General features: G+C 42.6%; 1 protein-coding gene across 5 annotated transcripts in view; it reads left to right on the top strand.

The window, feature by feature from the left end:
• Window positions 1–13,088, top strand: part of MYO1B (myosin IB) — a 275,911-nt gene that overhangs the window by 122,267 nt on the left and 140,556 nt on the right. For all 5 annotated transcript variants that reach the window (XM_077275371.1, XM_077275373.1, XM_077275375.1 and 2 more), the window contains exons 8-10: window positions 6,526–6,624; window positions 6,828–6,931; window positions 9,477–9,624. In XM_077275371.1, the coding sequence (XP_077131486.1) occupies window positions 6,526–6,624; window positions 6,828–6,931; window positions 9,477–9,624 (351 nt within the window). The remainder of the gene's footprint in view (window positions 1–6,525; window positions 6,625–6,827; window positions 6,932–9,476; window positions 9,625–13,088) is intronic.

Genomic DNA, 13,088 nt, shown 5'->3' on the forward strand with positions numbered 1-13,088 from the left:
CTATAATAATCACTAGTGATGAGCGAATATACTCGTTACTCGAGATTTCTCGAGCATGCTCGGGTGTCCTCCAAGTATTTTTTAGTGCTCGGAAATTTAGTTTTTATTGCCGCAGCTGAATGATTTACATCTGTTAGGGTATGTGTCCACGGTCAGGTTTGCTTCAGGCTTTGGTCAGGATTTTATGCAGGTAAAATCCTGACCAAAAATGCACCTGAGGTCACTGGCAGGTCACCTGCGGTGTTCCTGCGTGTTTTGCTCATTGTAGCAACATGCTGCATTCTGAAAAAACGCACCGCATGTGCGTTTTTGCGGGAAAAACGCATGCGTTTTTTAATGCACAGTGGAGACGGGATTTCATTAAATCCCCTCCACTATGCTGTAACATCTGGATGCTGCGTTTTTGACGTTGCGGCTCAGCGCTGCGTCAAAAACGCAGCGTTTCCTGAACGTGGACACATACCCTTAGCCAGCATAAGTACATGTGGGGATTTCCTAGCAACCAGGCAACCCCACATGAACTTATGCTGGCTAACAGATGTAAATCATTCAGCTGCGGCAATAAAAACTAAATTTCCTAGCACTAAAAAATACTTGGAGGACACCCGAGCGTGCTCGGGAAATCTCGAGTAACGAGTATATTCACTCATCACTAATAACCACCAACAAACTCCAACCCTCCAGCCATGCAGCAAAAGCTATTCTCTGACAATTAGTGCTAGCCAGAGCCCAGATTATATAGGATATGGGAGTGGTTCACAGTGAACAGCTGAGCCTTAATGCAGGAAAACTGCGGTCTTCTGCCTCCTCTCTGTCGCGGTCAACCTGTGACAGATCCATCTTGGTTTTGTAGAAGACCACGCTTATATGAAAGAAGAAATTGACATTTAGTAGTTTTTTTTTATTATTATTATTATTTTGAAGTCTGTTTTTCTAAATGGAAAATGTCTTTTCATTACTTATTTTAATGTGCATTGAAGGAATTTGTCTGATCTCCATCTTATAGGAAATTTCCTGTTTAAGGATTTTGATTAATTTGCTGTTGTATTTCCAGCTCCATGAATAAAATCGAAAATTCTAATTTCACATGGATTTTTCCCAAGGTGGTAACTCATCCACTATCCGTAGAATAGGGAATGCTTGGGGTCTGACCCCTGGGACCCTATTTGATCCCAGAAATTAGGCTCTGCAGCACCCATCAAAATGGAATGGTGTATAAATCTGTGCACCTCCGCTCCACTCATTCTCGATGGGGTTGCTGAAAACAGGCGAGTGCTGTACTTGGATTTTCCATAGTATAGGAGATAACTTGCTATCTTGGGAATCCTCCCTTGAAGCTTTCTCCACTCTTAGCTATTGTTGAATTTCATATAGTGTAGTGAACTATAAAAAGTGGGTAAATGACCGTTTCTCTAAATTGTCAGTTTTGAGGGCACAAAACACACCATGTTCCTCCAGTTGAAAAGCAGATGGGCGCGATCTGTACACTCCCTTCCATTTCTGAAATGTCAGAGATTTAGGGTGGGGGCAGCACTTGTACATCTCACACCGATCAACAATCCTCCTCCCAAGTGTAATCTTAAAATGAAATACCAGCTATTACCCCTGCGTCTCTTCAGCTCTAAACTGATTTTTCTATTATTTAATGTGAATGGTGGAAATTTTATTTTCATCCTGTTTTAGAACCATGTAGGGTCTAATTTTCCAATATTTTAGTTCCCAGTAAACTTATTACCGTATATCCCAGCCTCCTCGGTGTCTTTGCGTTACTGGATTTCAGAAATTCTTGCCTATCCTTTTCTATTGATTAATGAATCTGCACTGGACTGGACTGATGTGGTATACAATAAGCCCATTATCTGTGTACCCCTCATGGTGGGGCTTGCTAAACTATGATCTATGCGGTAGGCAGTGTCGTATATCTACCCGTGACCATATATGAGTTTTTGTATGATATGTTTGGTACCATAAAGGGTTACACGTATTTATGACCTGTCTGCGTATAGCATATGCTTAGATAATTGATGTAGGTTTAGGCTATGTTCACACTGGGCATTTTTTAATTTTTTTTTTTTTTATGCTAACTTTCAGCTGCTTTTTACAGTACCAGCAAAACTTGAGGTTTCAGAAGTTTCATGAACACTTTTTTTTTTTTTTTGTCATTAGGATTTTGTGCTTTGCTTGTTTTTTTGGACATAGAGCAAGCATGTCACTTCTTTCAGCGTTATTCACCCATTGAGTTGCATGAAAGACCGCACCAAAAATGCCACCAGAAACGTGACAAACCCTACATTTTTGCTACAGCTTCTTTCCTGCCAAGCACTCGGGTTTTGCTGCAGATAAAAAAACCGCAGCAAAAACACCCAGTGTGAACTTATCCTTAATATATGGATTCAGGGTGAATTAAGGTTGCAGGAAGTGTATTCAGCTCAGTCCACAATGCAGAAATCCTAGATTTGTCAGTCTTTATACTTCTAAAGTGTGTGAATTGTTCAGATGTAATATCTTTATTGCACATTCCGCACAGCTCTGCTTCTTTTGATCTGCAATGCGAATGATCTTATTAAATACATCTAGATACCTCTCCAGACAGCTTGCCCTTTATCTAGCCAGACGATTTATACTTAGTCAGCTGAATTCTCCTGTTTACCACTCACATGACTGACTGCGTTGGCTTCACGGTCAGATCCAGGCACCCGTCAGCACAGCTATCTACAGTTTACTGATGGAACAAGGTCAAAGCCAGAAGCACACAATTCCCCTTCCCTCAAATTTGAGCGAGCAGAGTAAATCAAACAATAGCTGTTTCTTCTCACTACATCCTGATTCCAGGCTGTATGATATAATGTTGTACATTAAATTACGCACCACTTGGTGCCCCTATACAAAACTATGCTTTGATGGAATAAAGTACATTGGAAAACTTTGAAGCCCTTTATGCTTAAGGTTAAAGGAGGTTAATAGGCAAAAAAAACAACAAAAAAACCAACCTATTTTAAAGGGAATCTGTCACCCCGTCTTTCACCTATAAGCTAAGGCAACCGCCATCAGGGGCTTATCTACAGCATTCTATAACGCTGTAGATAAGCCCCCGATGTATCCTGAAAGATAAGAAAAACAAGTTAGATTATACTCACCCAGGGGCGGTCCCGCCCCGGTCCGGTCCGATGGGCGTCACGGGCCGGGGCCTCCCATCTTTATACGATGTTATCCTCTTCTTTGCTTCCTGTCGCAGCTCCTGCGCAGGCGTACTTTATCTGCCGTGTTGATAGCAATGCAAAGTACTGCATTGCGCAGGTGCCGGGAAAGGTCAGAGAGACAAAGTACACCTGCGCAGGATCTGCGACAGGAAGCAAGTAAGAGGACATCATCGCATGAAGATGGGAGGCGCCGGACCCGGACCGCGATGCCCATCGGACTGGATCACATTGGGACTGCCTCTGGGTGAGTATAATGTAACTTGTTTTTCTTATCTTTCAGGTTACATCGGAGGCTTATCTACAGCATTATAGATAAGCCCCTAATGGCGGTGGCTGCAGCTTATAGGCGAAAAATGGGGTGACAGATTCCCTTTAATATTTATTGTTGTGCTTCATACAGCACCCATGTCTCATCTCAAATAGGTTGCCCAGATTTAGGCTACAATTCTATCGTCGCACTATGTGACTGCAGACTTGTGAATCCTCACAGCGTGTGCACTGCTCACTGTGAGGATTCTCCGGTAACGGGCATGTGACAATAAGTACGTGGTTTGTGTAACTTCGATCACTAGATCTGTGCAGCCTTGCTCAGTGCAAGAGTATTAAGCGAAGCTGGACACGTCTAGTCAGAATATGACTGTAGTATGCAAATCACATACTTGTGGTCACATGACAGAATGCTTAGCTTTAGAACAGGATAGATAATGTATCATCTAAAAATGTTCAGTAACCTTAAACTGCCTTTCAAATCATTATGATTAAAGGGAATCTGTGATGTGAAAAAAAGCAATTAACTGGCAGATTTGAGTTGCACTGCAGGTTAATAAATGTCTGAAACAGTGCAGCCGCTGCACTGAAAGCCCAGCTGCTGGGAGGAAATTAACTTTATTCCTACAGGCAGAATTGCGCTTTGTCTTTTGAGATGTAGCGGTCATGGCTTCAGTCGCCGCACAGTGCATGCATAGTGAGAGGCAGCTGAAGGCGAGCCTCCGCACCGACTGACAGTCAAGCTCTACAGTACATACATAGTGAGAGACAGCTGAAGCCGAGCCTCAGCACTGACTGACAGCTAAGCTCTACAGTACATACATAGTGAGAGACAGCTGGAGCCGAGCCTCAGCACTGACTGACAGCTAAGCTCTACAGTACATACATAGTGAGAGACAGATGGAGCCGAGCCTTAGCACTGACTGACAGTCAGCTGTACAGTGCATACATAGTGAGAGGCAGATTAAGCTGAGCCTCCGCACCAACTGACTGACTGCCAGCACTACAGTGCATACATGGTGAGAAGCAGCTGAAGCCGAGCCTCAGCACTGATTGACAACCAGCGCTACAGTGCATACATAGTGAGTGGCAGCTGAAGCCGAGCCTCAGCACCGACTGACAGCCAGCTCTACAGTGCATACATAGTGAGAGGCAACTGAAGCGGAGTCTTAGCACTGACTGACAGCCAGCTCTAGAGTGCATGCATAGAGTGCTATCAGTCAGAGCCGGAGTGTGGTTACAGCTACCACTCACTATGTATGCACTGTGCGGTGACTGAAGTAGATTAATCCTATATCTACAGCTTAATAGCGTTTTTTTCCACATGACAGGTTCCCTTTAATTAAAACCCTTTTGAAAAGCAGTTTGTAGGTTGCTGACCATTTTTTAGTTGCATAGAATCTTAGAATGTTAGTGTCCCAGCCCCTTGCTCAGTGCAGCATATCCTTTGAGTGCTAAATCTGTGACTAGGTTGACCTACATCCTATGCTGTTGCATAATATATTCCCTGTCCACAGCCGTTTTTTGTCGTGTGAAAGTTTTCTCATTGTTTTGGAACAAGCTGGAACATTTCTGCTCTAAATGTCAGGAGAAGTGTTTGCTAATCTTATAATTTATTAGTTTCACATGCCCTCTATTCCTTTGTGATCTGCTCCTTTGAAAATGTAACTCTTGTGGAAGTGTATGTACCTTATCAGGGCTCCGGACTTTAGTGATCACTCATTGTTACTTGAGTATAAAGTATAGCATAGGGAAACTCATTGACTGGAAACATTAACCAAAAATGAAGTTTAGTCATTTTTGTGTTTTTAGTATAGTGTCTTTAATAAAAACAAATTAAGTGTTGTGAAAGTGAACTATTAAAGGGAACCTGTCACCCCCAAAATCGAGGGAGAGCCAAGCCCACCGGCATCAGGGGCTTATCTACAGCATTGTGAAATGCTGTAGATAAGCCCCTGATGTATCCTAAAAGATGAGAAAAAGAGGTTATTTTATACTCACCTGGGCGGGCGGTCCGATCCGGTGGGCGTCGCGGTCCGGTCCGGGGCCTCCCATCTTCATAGGATGACGTCCTCTTCTGGTCTTCACGCTGCGGCTCCGGCACAGGCGTACTTTGTCTGCCCTGTTGAGGGCACAGCAAAGTACTGCAGTGTGCAGGCGCCGGGAAAGGTCAGAGAGCGGGCCTCTCTGACCTGTCCCGGCGCCTGCGCACTGCAGTACTTTGCTGTGCCCTCAACAGGGCAGACAAAGTACACCTGCGCCGGAGCTGCAGCGTGAAGACTAGAAGGGGACATCATCTGATGAAGATGGGAGGCACCGGACCGTGACACCCATCGGACCGGGCCGGGACCGCCCCTGGGTGAGTATAATCTAACCTCTTTTTCTCATCGTTTAGGGTACATCAGGGGCTTATCTACAGCATTACAGAATGCTGTAGATAAGCCCCTGATGTCGGTGGGCTTAGCTTAACCTCGATTTTGGGGGTGACCGGTTCCTTTTAAGTATATCTTCGTTGCTGGCCTATTGCAAATTCCTTCTATATGGTATGCCTTGATAATTTATATGATGTTGGGGAAAATTTCACATATGGCACTGTTTGTCTAGGTTTCCATTTATATAATGCTATCCAATCTAGGTTTCTGTACAAGGTCAACCAGTGTTCAGTGACTCCCAATTCATTGGTTCCTGTAAGAATACAGGTTTTCGGCTATTGTGACTGAAACCCCAAAGTAGCGCACAATGGAGAGCACAATATAAAGGTGAACCTAGCCATATTGAATACAAGGCCATGCTCAGACGGGCGTATTTCCCAGGCCATATATAGACTATAAAGCCCAGAGTGACTGTCGATCTCCCAACCTGAACTGGCAAATATGAGGCTGTAAGTTCAGAAGATCTGTAGGCAGTCCGGGCATTGCAGTCCATATATGATCTGTAAAATATGTCCGTCTGAACCCGGCCTAAGAAGTAAATACACTGTAAGTATAATACCTAAATTAGTTTGCTTATCTATTTTTTTTTTTATGATCCTTCTTCTCTTGTTATCTGACTTCTTTAGATCTCTTAGAAAAGTCAAGGGTTGTCAGACAGCCAAGGGGTGAACGAAATTTCCATATCTTCTATCAGTTGTTGTCTGGTGCCTCCGAGGATCTCCTTAGTAAGTATAAATATGACAATGAAGAATGTGCCTTGGAGCAAGTCTTTAGCACCCGGCTCCTTTTTGATGTACGTTCTCTATGCATTTCATGTGTCAACAGTGGTGTTCAAGCCATCCCAAGATATTACGTTTATTCTGTACTTTGTGTTTTGTAAACTGCTGAGAATGTGTGTTTCTGTAATGTGATCGTGTCATTGTTCTAGGTAAGCTAAAACTGGATCGGGATTTCAGCAAATACAACTATCTCAGCTTGGATTCTGCAAAAGTGAATGGTGTGGATGATGCATCAAACTTCAGAACAGTCAGGGTAAGATACAACAAGAATTGTGTGGATCTTTAAAGGCTGTGCGAGAAATACACACATTATACTATATGCAACATGAGTAACAATTTTTTTTTTAGTTATTTAGAAAATTTTCTATGCAATTGGACCTATACGAAATATAAAAGTCCGGATTTCTCAAACCGTTGAGTCACAACACGTTTTTAATTTTGTACACGACCTCTGCCACCTTTTAAGAAAAGCTTAGTCCTAGCTTGGCCCAACAAACGAATTTCTTAGAGTAACCGGTGTTTTAAGTTATATTTTGATTGCCCTGTACATGTGCAAATGACTGATCTTTTATTCTCACAACTCTCTATTCAAAAGTAAAATCTGTCTCCGTGAATATAGACTTTTACATTAGTAAGAGATGGCCGTTAGTTACACATAGAACTTTGAGAACCGTCATTTCCGGAGAACTTGCAGAGTAATGTCCATGTCTGATTCTAGATCCTTCCTCGTCTTCATATAATTTTAACCCCTTAGTGACGGAGCCAAATTTTTGAAATCTGACCAGTGTCACTTTATGTGGTAATAACTCTGCTACGCTTCAACAAATCCCAGTGATTTTGAGACTGTTTTTTCGTGACACATTATACTTTATGATAATGGAAAATTTAGGTCAATATGTTTTGTGTTTATTTATAAAAAATATCAAAAATGTTAAAAAAATTAGCAATTTTCAAAATTTGAATGATTATCCCTTTAATCCAGATGGTCATACCACAGCAAACCATTAATAAATAACATTTCCCACATGTTGGCTTTACATCAGCATCATTTGTAAAATTTTATTTTATTTTGATAGCATTTTAGGAGGTTTAAAAATGTAGCAGCAATTTTTCATTTTTTCAAGGAAATTTGCTAAATTTATTTTTTTTAGGGACTTATCCATGTTTGAAGTGACTTTAGGGGTCTCGTATATTGGGAAACCCCCAAACGTGATACAATTTTAAAAACAGCACCCCCTGACATATCGAAAACTGCTGTCAGGTAGTTTATTAACCCTTCAGGTGTTTTACAGGAATTAATGCAAAGTGGCATGACAGAAATGAAAAAGTGTATTTTTACCACCTAAATGCCGCTATCTTCTGAACAGATTACTACAGCTGTCAGACTCTAAGGCCACTATTTGGTCGTGAATTGCCACGGCAAACATCAGGACCACAAAATCATGATCTGAGGGCACCAATTGGGATAAAGAGGAAGCCCCCACACTCTGTTAACCATTTATAATGATGTAGTCACTATTGACAGCAGCATCTAAGGGGTTAAACAGATTTGTATGGTGCCAACACTGATCGTGGCAGATACAGCAAGTTGTCAGCTATAGTGTACAGCTGACAGCTGCTGGATTGTCACCTGTATGGGGAGGCTATTCTCTTATATGTAAGGTCAGTTAAAAGACGTATTGGCTGTCATTAAGGGGTTAAAAGCACCAACCACCTTCTTCTATCTCCGTAATAGGAAAGTCTGTCTTCAGTGTATACAGATATTACCTGCGAATTGAAAGTGAGAGCTCAATCTACAAGGAGAAAGAAGCTGATTTCTCTAAGATATTAGTTGCTCATTTTCATGTCTACTATTGGTCTATGAAATAAAAATTAAAGTGTTTGTTACACCTTACATTATACCAGTCCATTGCTACGTTTTTGCCTCTAGCGCGCAACAACTGAAGGATGTGAAAGTTTACTAAGAGGTGCCGCTTTGTGAATTTGGCGCACCTTACGCCAGCGGACTCTGTATCAATATCAGCGTATTAGAACTACAGTGTCAATCAGATCCTATGTGTTACCACACAGACAGATAACGCCATTTAAAAAGTGCTTTTGTGCAAAACCTATTTGAGTGGACACCAGTAATGAAGCCATAAGTAGAACAGTCGACATGATTGCACTTTTGCTCTCCTCCTTTCTAGTGATTAAATGTGATTTGCATTGGGTTTTCTTACAAGTCCTTTTTGGGTAAAAAGAAGCAAACCGAGCAATACTCCCTTCCTTGACTCCCCTCTTGGTCCCGTGCCAATGCTGCCTGATTCCGGTCTCTACTTCCTGCTCCACCAATTGGGTGTGGACACTGGGATTTGTGAACCACCTGCAGCGGTCACATGTCTGTGTCAAAATGGTCACTAGTTACTGTAAAGGATAACGATTAGTGATGAGCGAGTATGCTAATTGCTCGATTTTTCCCGAGCACGCTCAGGTGATCTCCGAGTATTTGTTAGTGTTCGGAGATTTTGTTTTCCTTGCCGCAGCTGGATGATTTGCGACTACTAGACAGCTTGATTACAGGTGTGGATTCCCTAGCAACCAGGCAACCCCCACATGTACTTAGGCTAGCTAATAGCTGTAAATCAAGCAGCTGAAACAACAAAAACTAAATCTCCGAACACTAACAAATACTCGAAGATCACCCGAGCGTGCTCGGGAAAACTCGAGTAACGAGTACACTCGCTCATCACTAATAACGATAGGTTATGTTTTCATATTGTCATTTCTTTAAAAGGCTTCTGAATCTCTGTTTTTTACAGAATGCGATGCAGATCGTTGGCTTTATGGAACATGAAACACAGTCTGTTTTAGAAGCTATAGCTGCAGTGCTAAAGTTGGGAAACATTGAGTTCAAGCCAGAATCTCGTGTTAATGGCCTGGATGAAAGCAAAATTAAAGATAAAAATGGTAAGAGCGCTGTCTGAGCCACCCAACAATTAGACCACTTAATGACTTAAACCAAAAAAATGTGATCTGTAAACAAGAGAGGACTTTGTTGCTATTAAGTGATCCAGTAAATGCAAATGATAGCTGGGAGGCTATGCTTTCTGGAAAGCAAATTATATCCTAAAAGGAGACTCTTCGAATTACCCCAACACAAGACCTTTGTGTTTCCAGGACTCGGATGCCTTTCTGTCTGATATTCCTAGATATCCAGGCAATTGAATTGCATCGATGTGGCCTTTTCCAAATTACTGACCACATCATGGTCACAAAAAAGGGACTAGCCACAGAAAAAAATACTTTGTAAAGCCTTGATATGCCACATTTTTCAATTAAAAATGACTGTCATATTAGAAGACTAATGCTTCTGTAGTGAAGGAAAGGGTTATTCACTATATAGGTAATACTTTGCATATCACTAGGAGGGCCAATTGATGGGACTCCAACTGATCCCAACAATGGGGCTCTGAAATGCTTCATTAAGATGTAGAGGTTTTTACACATGTGAAGCATCGCTTCATTCATTATGGGACTAGCCAGGATGGCTAAGCGCTGTGCTCTAACCATGGCCTTGCCATAGGTAATGATTGGAGTGGTGGTACACACATGGTCACTGCCCTATTCTAACATGGCATTCAATCTGATAGTCATTCTGACAGATCCCTGTACTTGGGATTGGTGGCCTCAGGGATGGTTGATGACCTACCAAGGTGATGACCTGTACATGGTTGATGACCTGCTAAGATGGATATAACGCTTTAAATGCTCCATCACACTGAGAACTGCTCCGTAGGTTATTGCCCAACTTTTGCATTGCCAATAGCGTTACACTACATGTCTTTGGCTGCCTCTTTTTCACATGTAGAACATCTTCATTATGACCACAAAGTTATATGTTGTGAAGAGGCATGAGGAAAACGCAAGGGGCATCTGCTTCTAGGTTGTTTTACATGCTAACATTTTCTCAAATTGAAAGACCATTAAACTTAAGGTACCGTCACATTTAGAGACGCTGCAGCGATCTAGACAACGATCCCGATCGCTGCAGCGTCGCTGGAGAGCTGTCACACAGACAGCTCTCCAGCGACCAACGATGCCGAGGTCCCCGGATAACCAGGGTTAACATCGGGTTACTAAGCGCAGGGCCGCGCTTAGTAACCCGATGTTTACCCTGGTTACCAGCGTAAACGTAAAAAAAAACCAAACACTACATACTTACATTCCGGTGTCTGTCCCCCGGCGCTGTGCTTCTCTGCACTGTGTAAGCTCCAGCCGGAAAGCACAGCGGTGACGTCACCGCTGTGCTCTGCTTTCCGGCCGGCTGGCGCTGACAGTGCAGGAAAGCACAGCGCCGGGGGACAGACACCGGAATGTAAGTATGTAGTGTTTGTTTTTTTTACGTTTACGCTGGTAACCAGGGTAAACATCGGGTTACTAAGCGCGGCCCTGCGCTTAGTAACCCGATGTTTACCCTGGTTACCAGTGAAGACATCGCTGAATCAGCGTCACACACACCGATTCAGCGATGTCAGCGGGTGAGCCAGCGACGAAATAAGGTGCTGGCCTCCTAGCTCCGACCAACGATGGCACAGCAGGATCCTGATTGCTGCTGCCTGTCAAACTCAACGATATCGCTATCCAGGATGCTGCAACGTCACGGATCGCTAGCGATATCGTTCAGTGTGAAGGTACCTTTAAACTACAGGGTGATTTGCTGATCTTACAAATCCCATTTTTAGCACCCCCGAAGAAATGCAATATCCATTTAGTGTGACCTAAAGTCATTGTCTGTGAGTCATTGTATGCAAACTTGATTAGTAGGATCAAAATGTATCCAACTGTACGCAGTCTAGATGTCGTTAAGCCACCGTTAGTGCTAATTCATGTTTAAATGTTGGAAGATTTGTATATATTGCATTTTTATGTTGTATTTACATACATCATTACAGTAAACGGCTGCCCACTCTCCCCAGTCCCACAAGCTCGCTGCCTCGGGGTAATCCTTGACACTGATCTCTCCTTCAAACCGCCTATCCAAGCCCTTTCCATTTCCTGCCACCTTCAACTCAAAAATATTTCACGGATCCGTACATTCCTAAACCAAGAATCTGCAAAAACCCTAGTCCATGTCCTCATCATCTCCCGCCTCGACTACTGTAACCTCCTGCTCTGTGGCCTCCCCTCTAACACTCTCGCACCCCTCCAATCTATTCTAAACTCCGCTGCCCGACTAATCCACCTGTCCCCCCGCTATTCCCCGGCCTCTCCCCTCTGTCAATCCCTTCACTGGCTCCCCATTACCCAGAGACTCCAGTACAAAAGCCTAACCATGACATACAAAGCCATCCACAACCTGTCTCCTCCATACATCTGTGACCTTGTCTCCTGGTACTTTCCTGCACGCAACCTCCGATCCTCACAAGATCTCCTTCTCTACTCCCCTCTTATCTCCTCTTCACACAATCGCATAAAAGATTTCTCTCGCGTATCACCCCTACTCTGGAACCCTCTACCACAACATATCAGACTTTCACCTACCATCGAAACCTTCAAAAAGAACCTGAAGACCTACCTCTTCCGACAAGCCTACAACCTGCAGTAACCACCGATCGACCAAACCGCTGCACGACCAGCTCTGCCCTCACCTACTGTATTCTCACCCATCCCTTGTAGATTGTGAGCCCTCGCGGGCAGGGTCCTCTCTCCTCCTGTACCAGTTATGACTTGTATTGTTCAAGATTATTGTACTTGTTTTTATTATGTATACCCCTCCTCACATGTAAAGCGCCATGGAATAAATGGCGCTATAATAATAAAAATATTTAATAGATGATTAAGTGGTGTCTGAGCAGTGTCTTTCACACATCAGTTGTTTTTTTTTTTTAAAGTTTGCTCCTTTTAGATCAAACGTGCCCATAGCATCATTAAAAAAAAAATCAAATGTATGACTTGCTGTCCTTAATTTTATTTTTTAATGGGTAAGAGAAACGAAAACATTAATACAACAAGGATTGTACAAAATTTAACACATGGACCAAGAATGCTTCTAGCACACTAAACAAATTCACACCATTTTTCACGTGAGAAAAAGAAATGACTTGTGATAATAAGTGGATCAATTAAAGTAGGAAACGCTCACATATTGGTCAATTCGTAAAGGGTTATTCCCATCTTCGCAAATGGTTGAATTGTACTTGTGAATAAAAGCAATTTTGAAATTTACTGCTAATGAAAACTTCCATCTGTTCTTGAGATATTAACCCTTTTTTTTTGTTTACATCTTGTTGCCTTGGAAACTGACCACCACTGTTAGATAGCAGAACACACGCTGTACTTACAAGTTCTACGTTTCTATTGAGCTTGTATGGCATGTTTGAAGCTGTGCAAGATTGCTGGAGTGCACTATTAGTTCCTTATTCTGGCTAGCT

Source organism: Ranitomeya variabilis, chromosome 7 (assembly GCF_051348905.1).
Source record: "Ranitomeya variabilis isolate aRanVar5 chromosome 7, aRanVar5.hap1, whole genome shotgun sequence".
Taxonomy (NCBI): Eukaryota; Metazoa; Chordata; class Amphibia; order Anura; family Dendrobatidae; genus Ranitomeya; species Ranitomeya variabilis.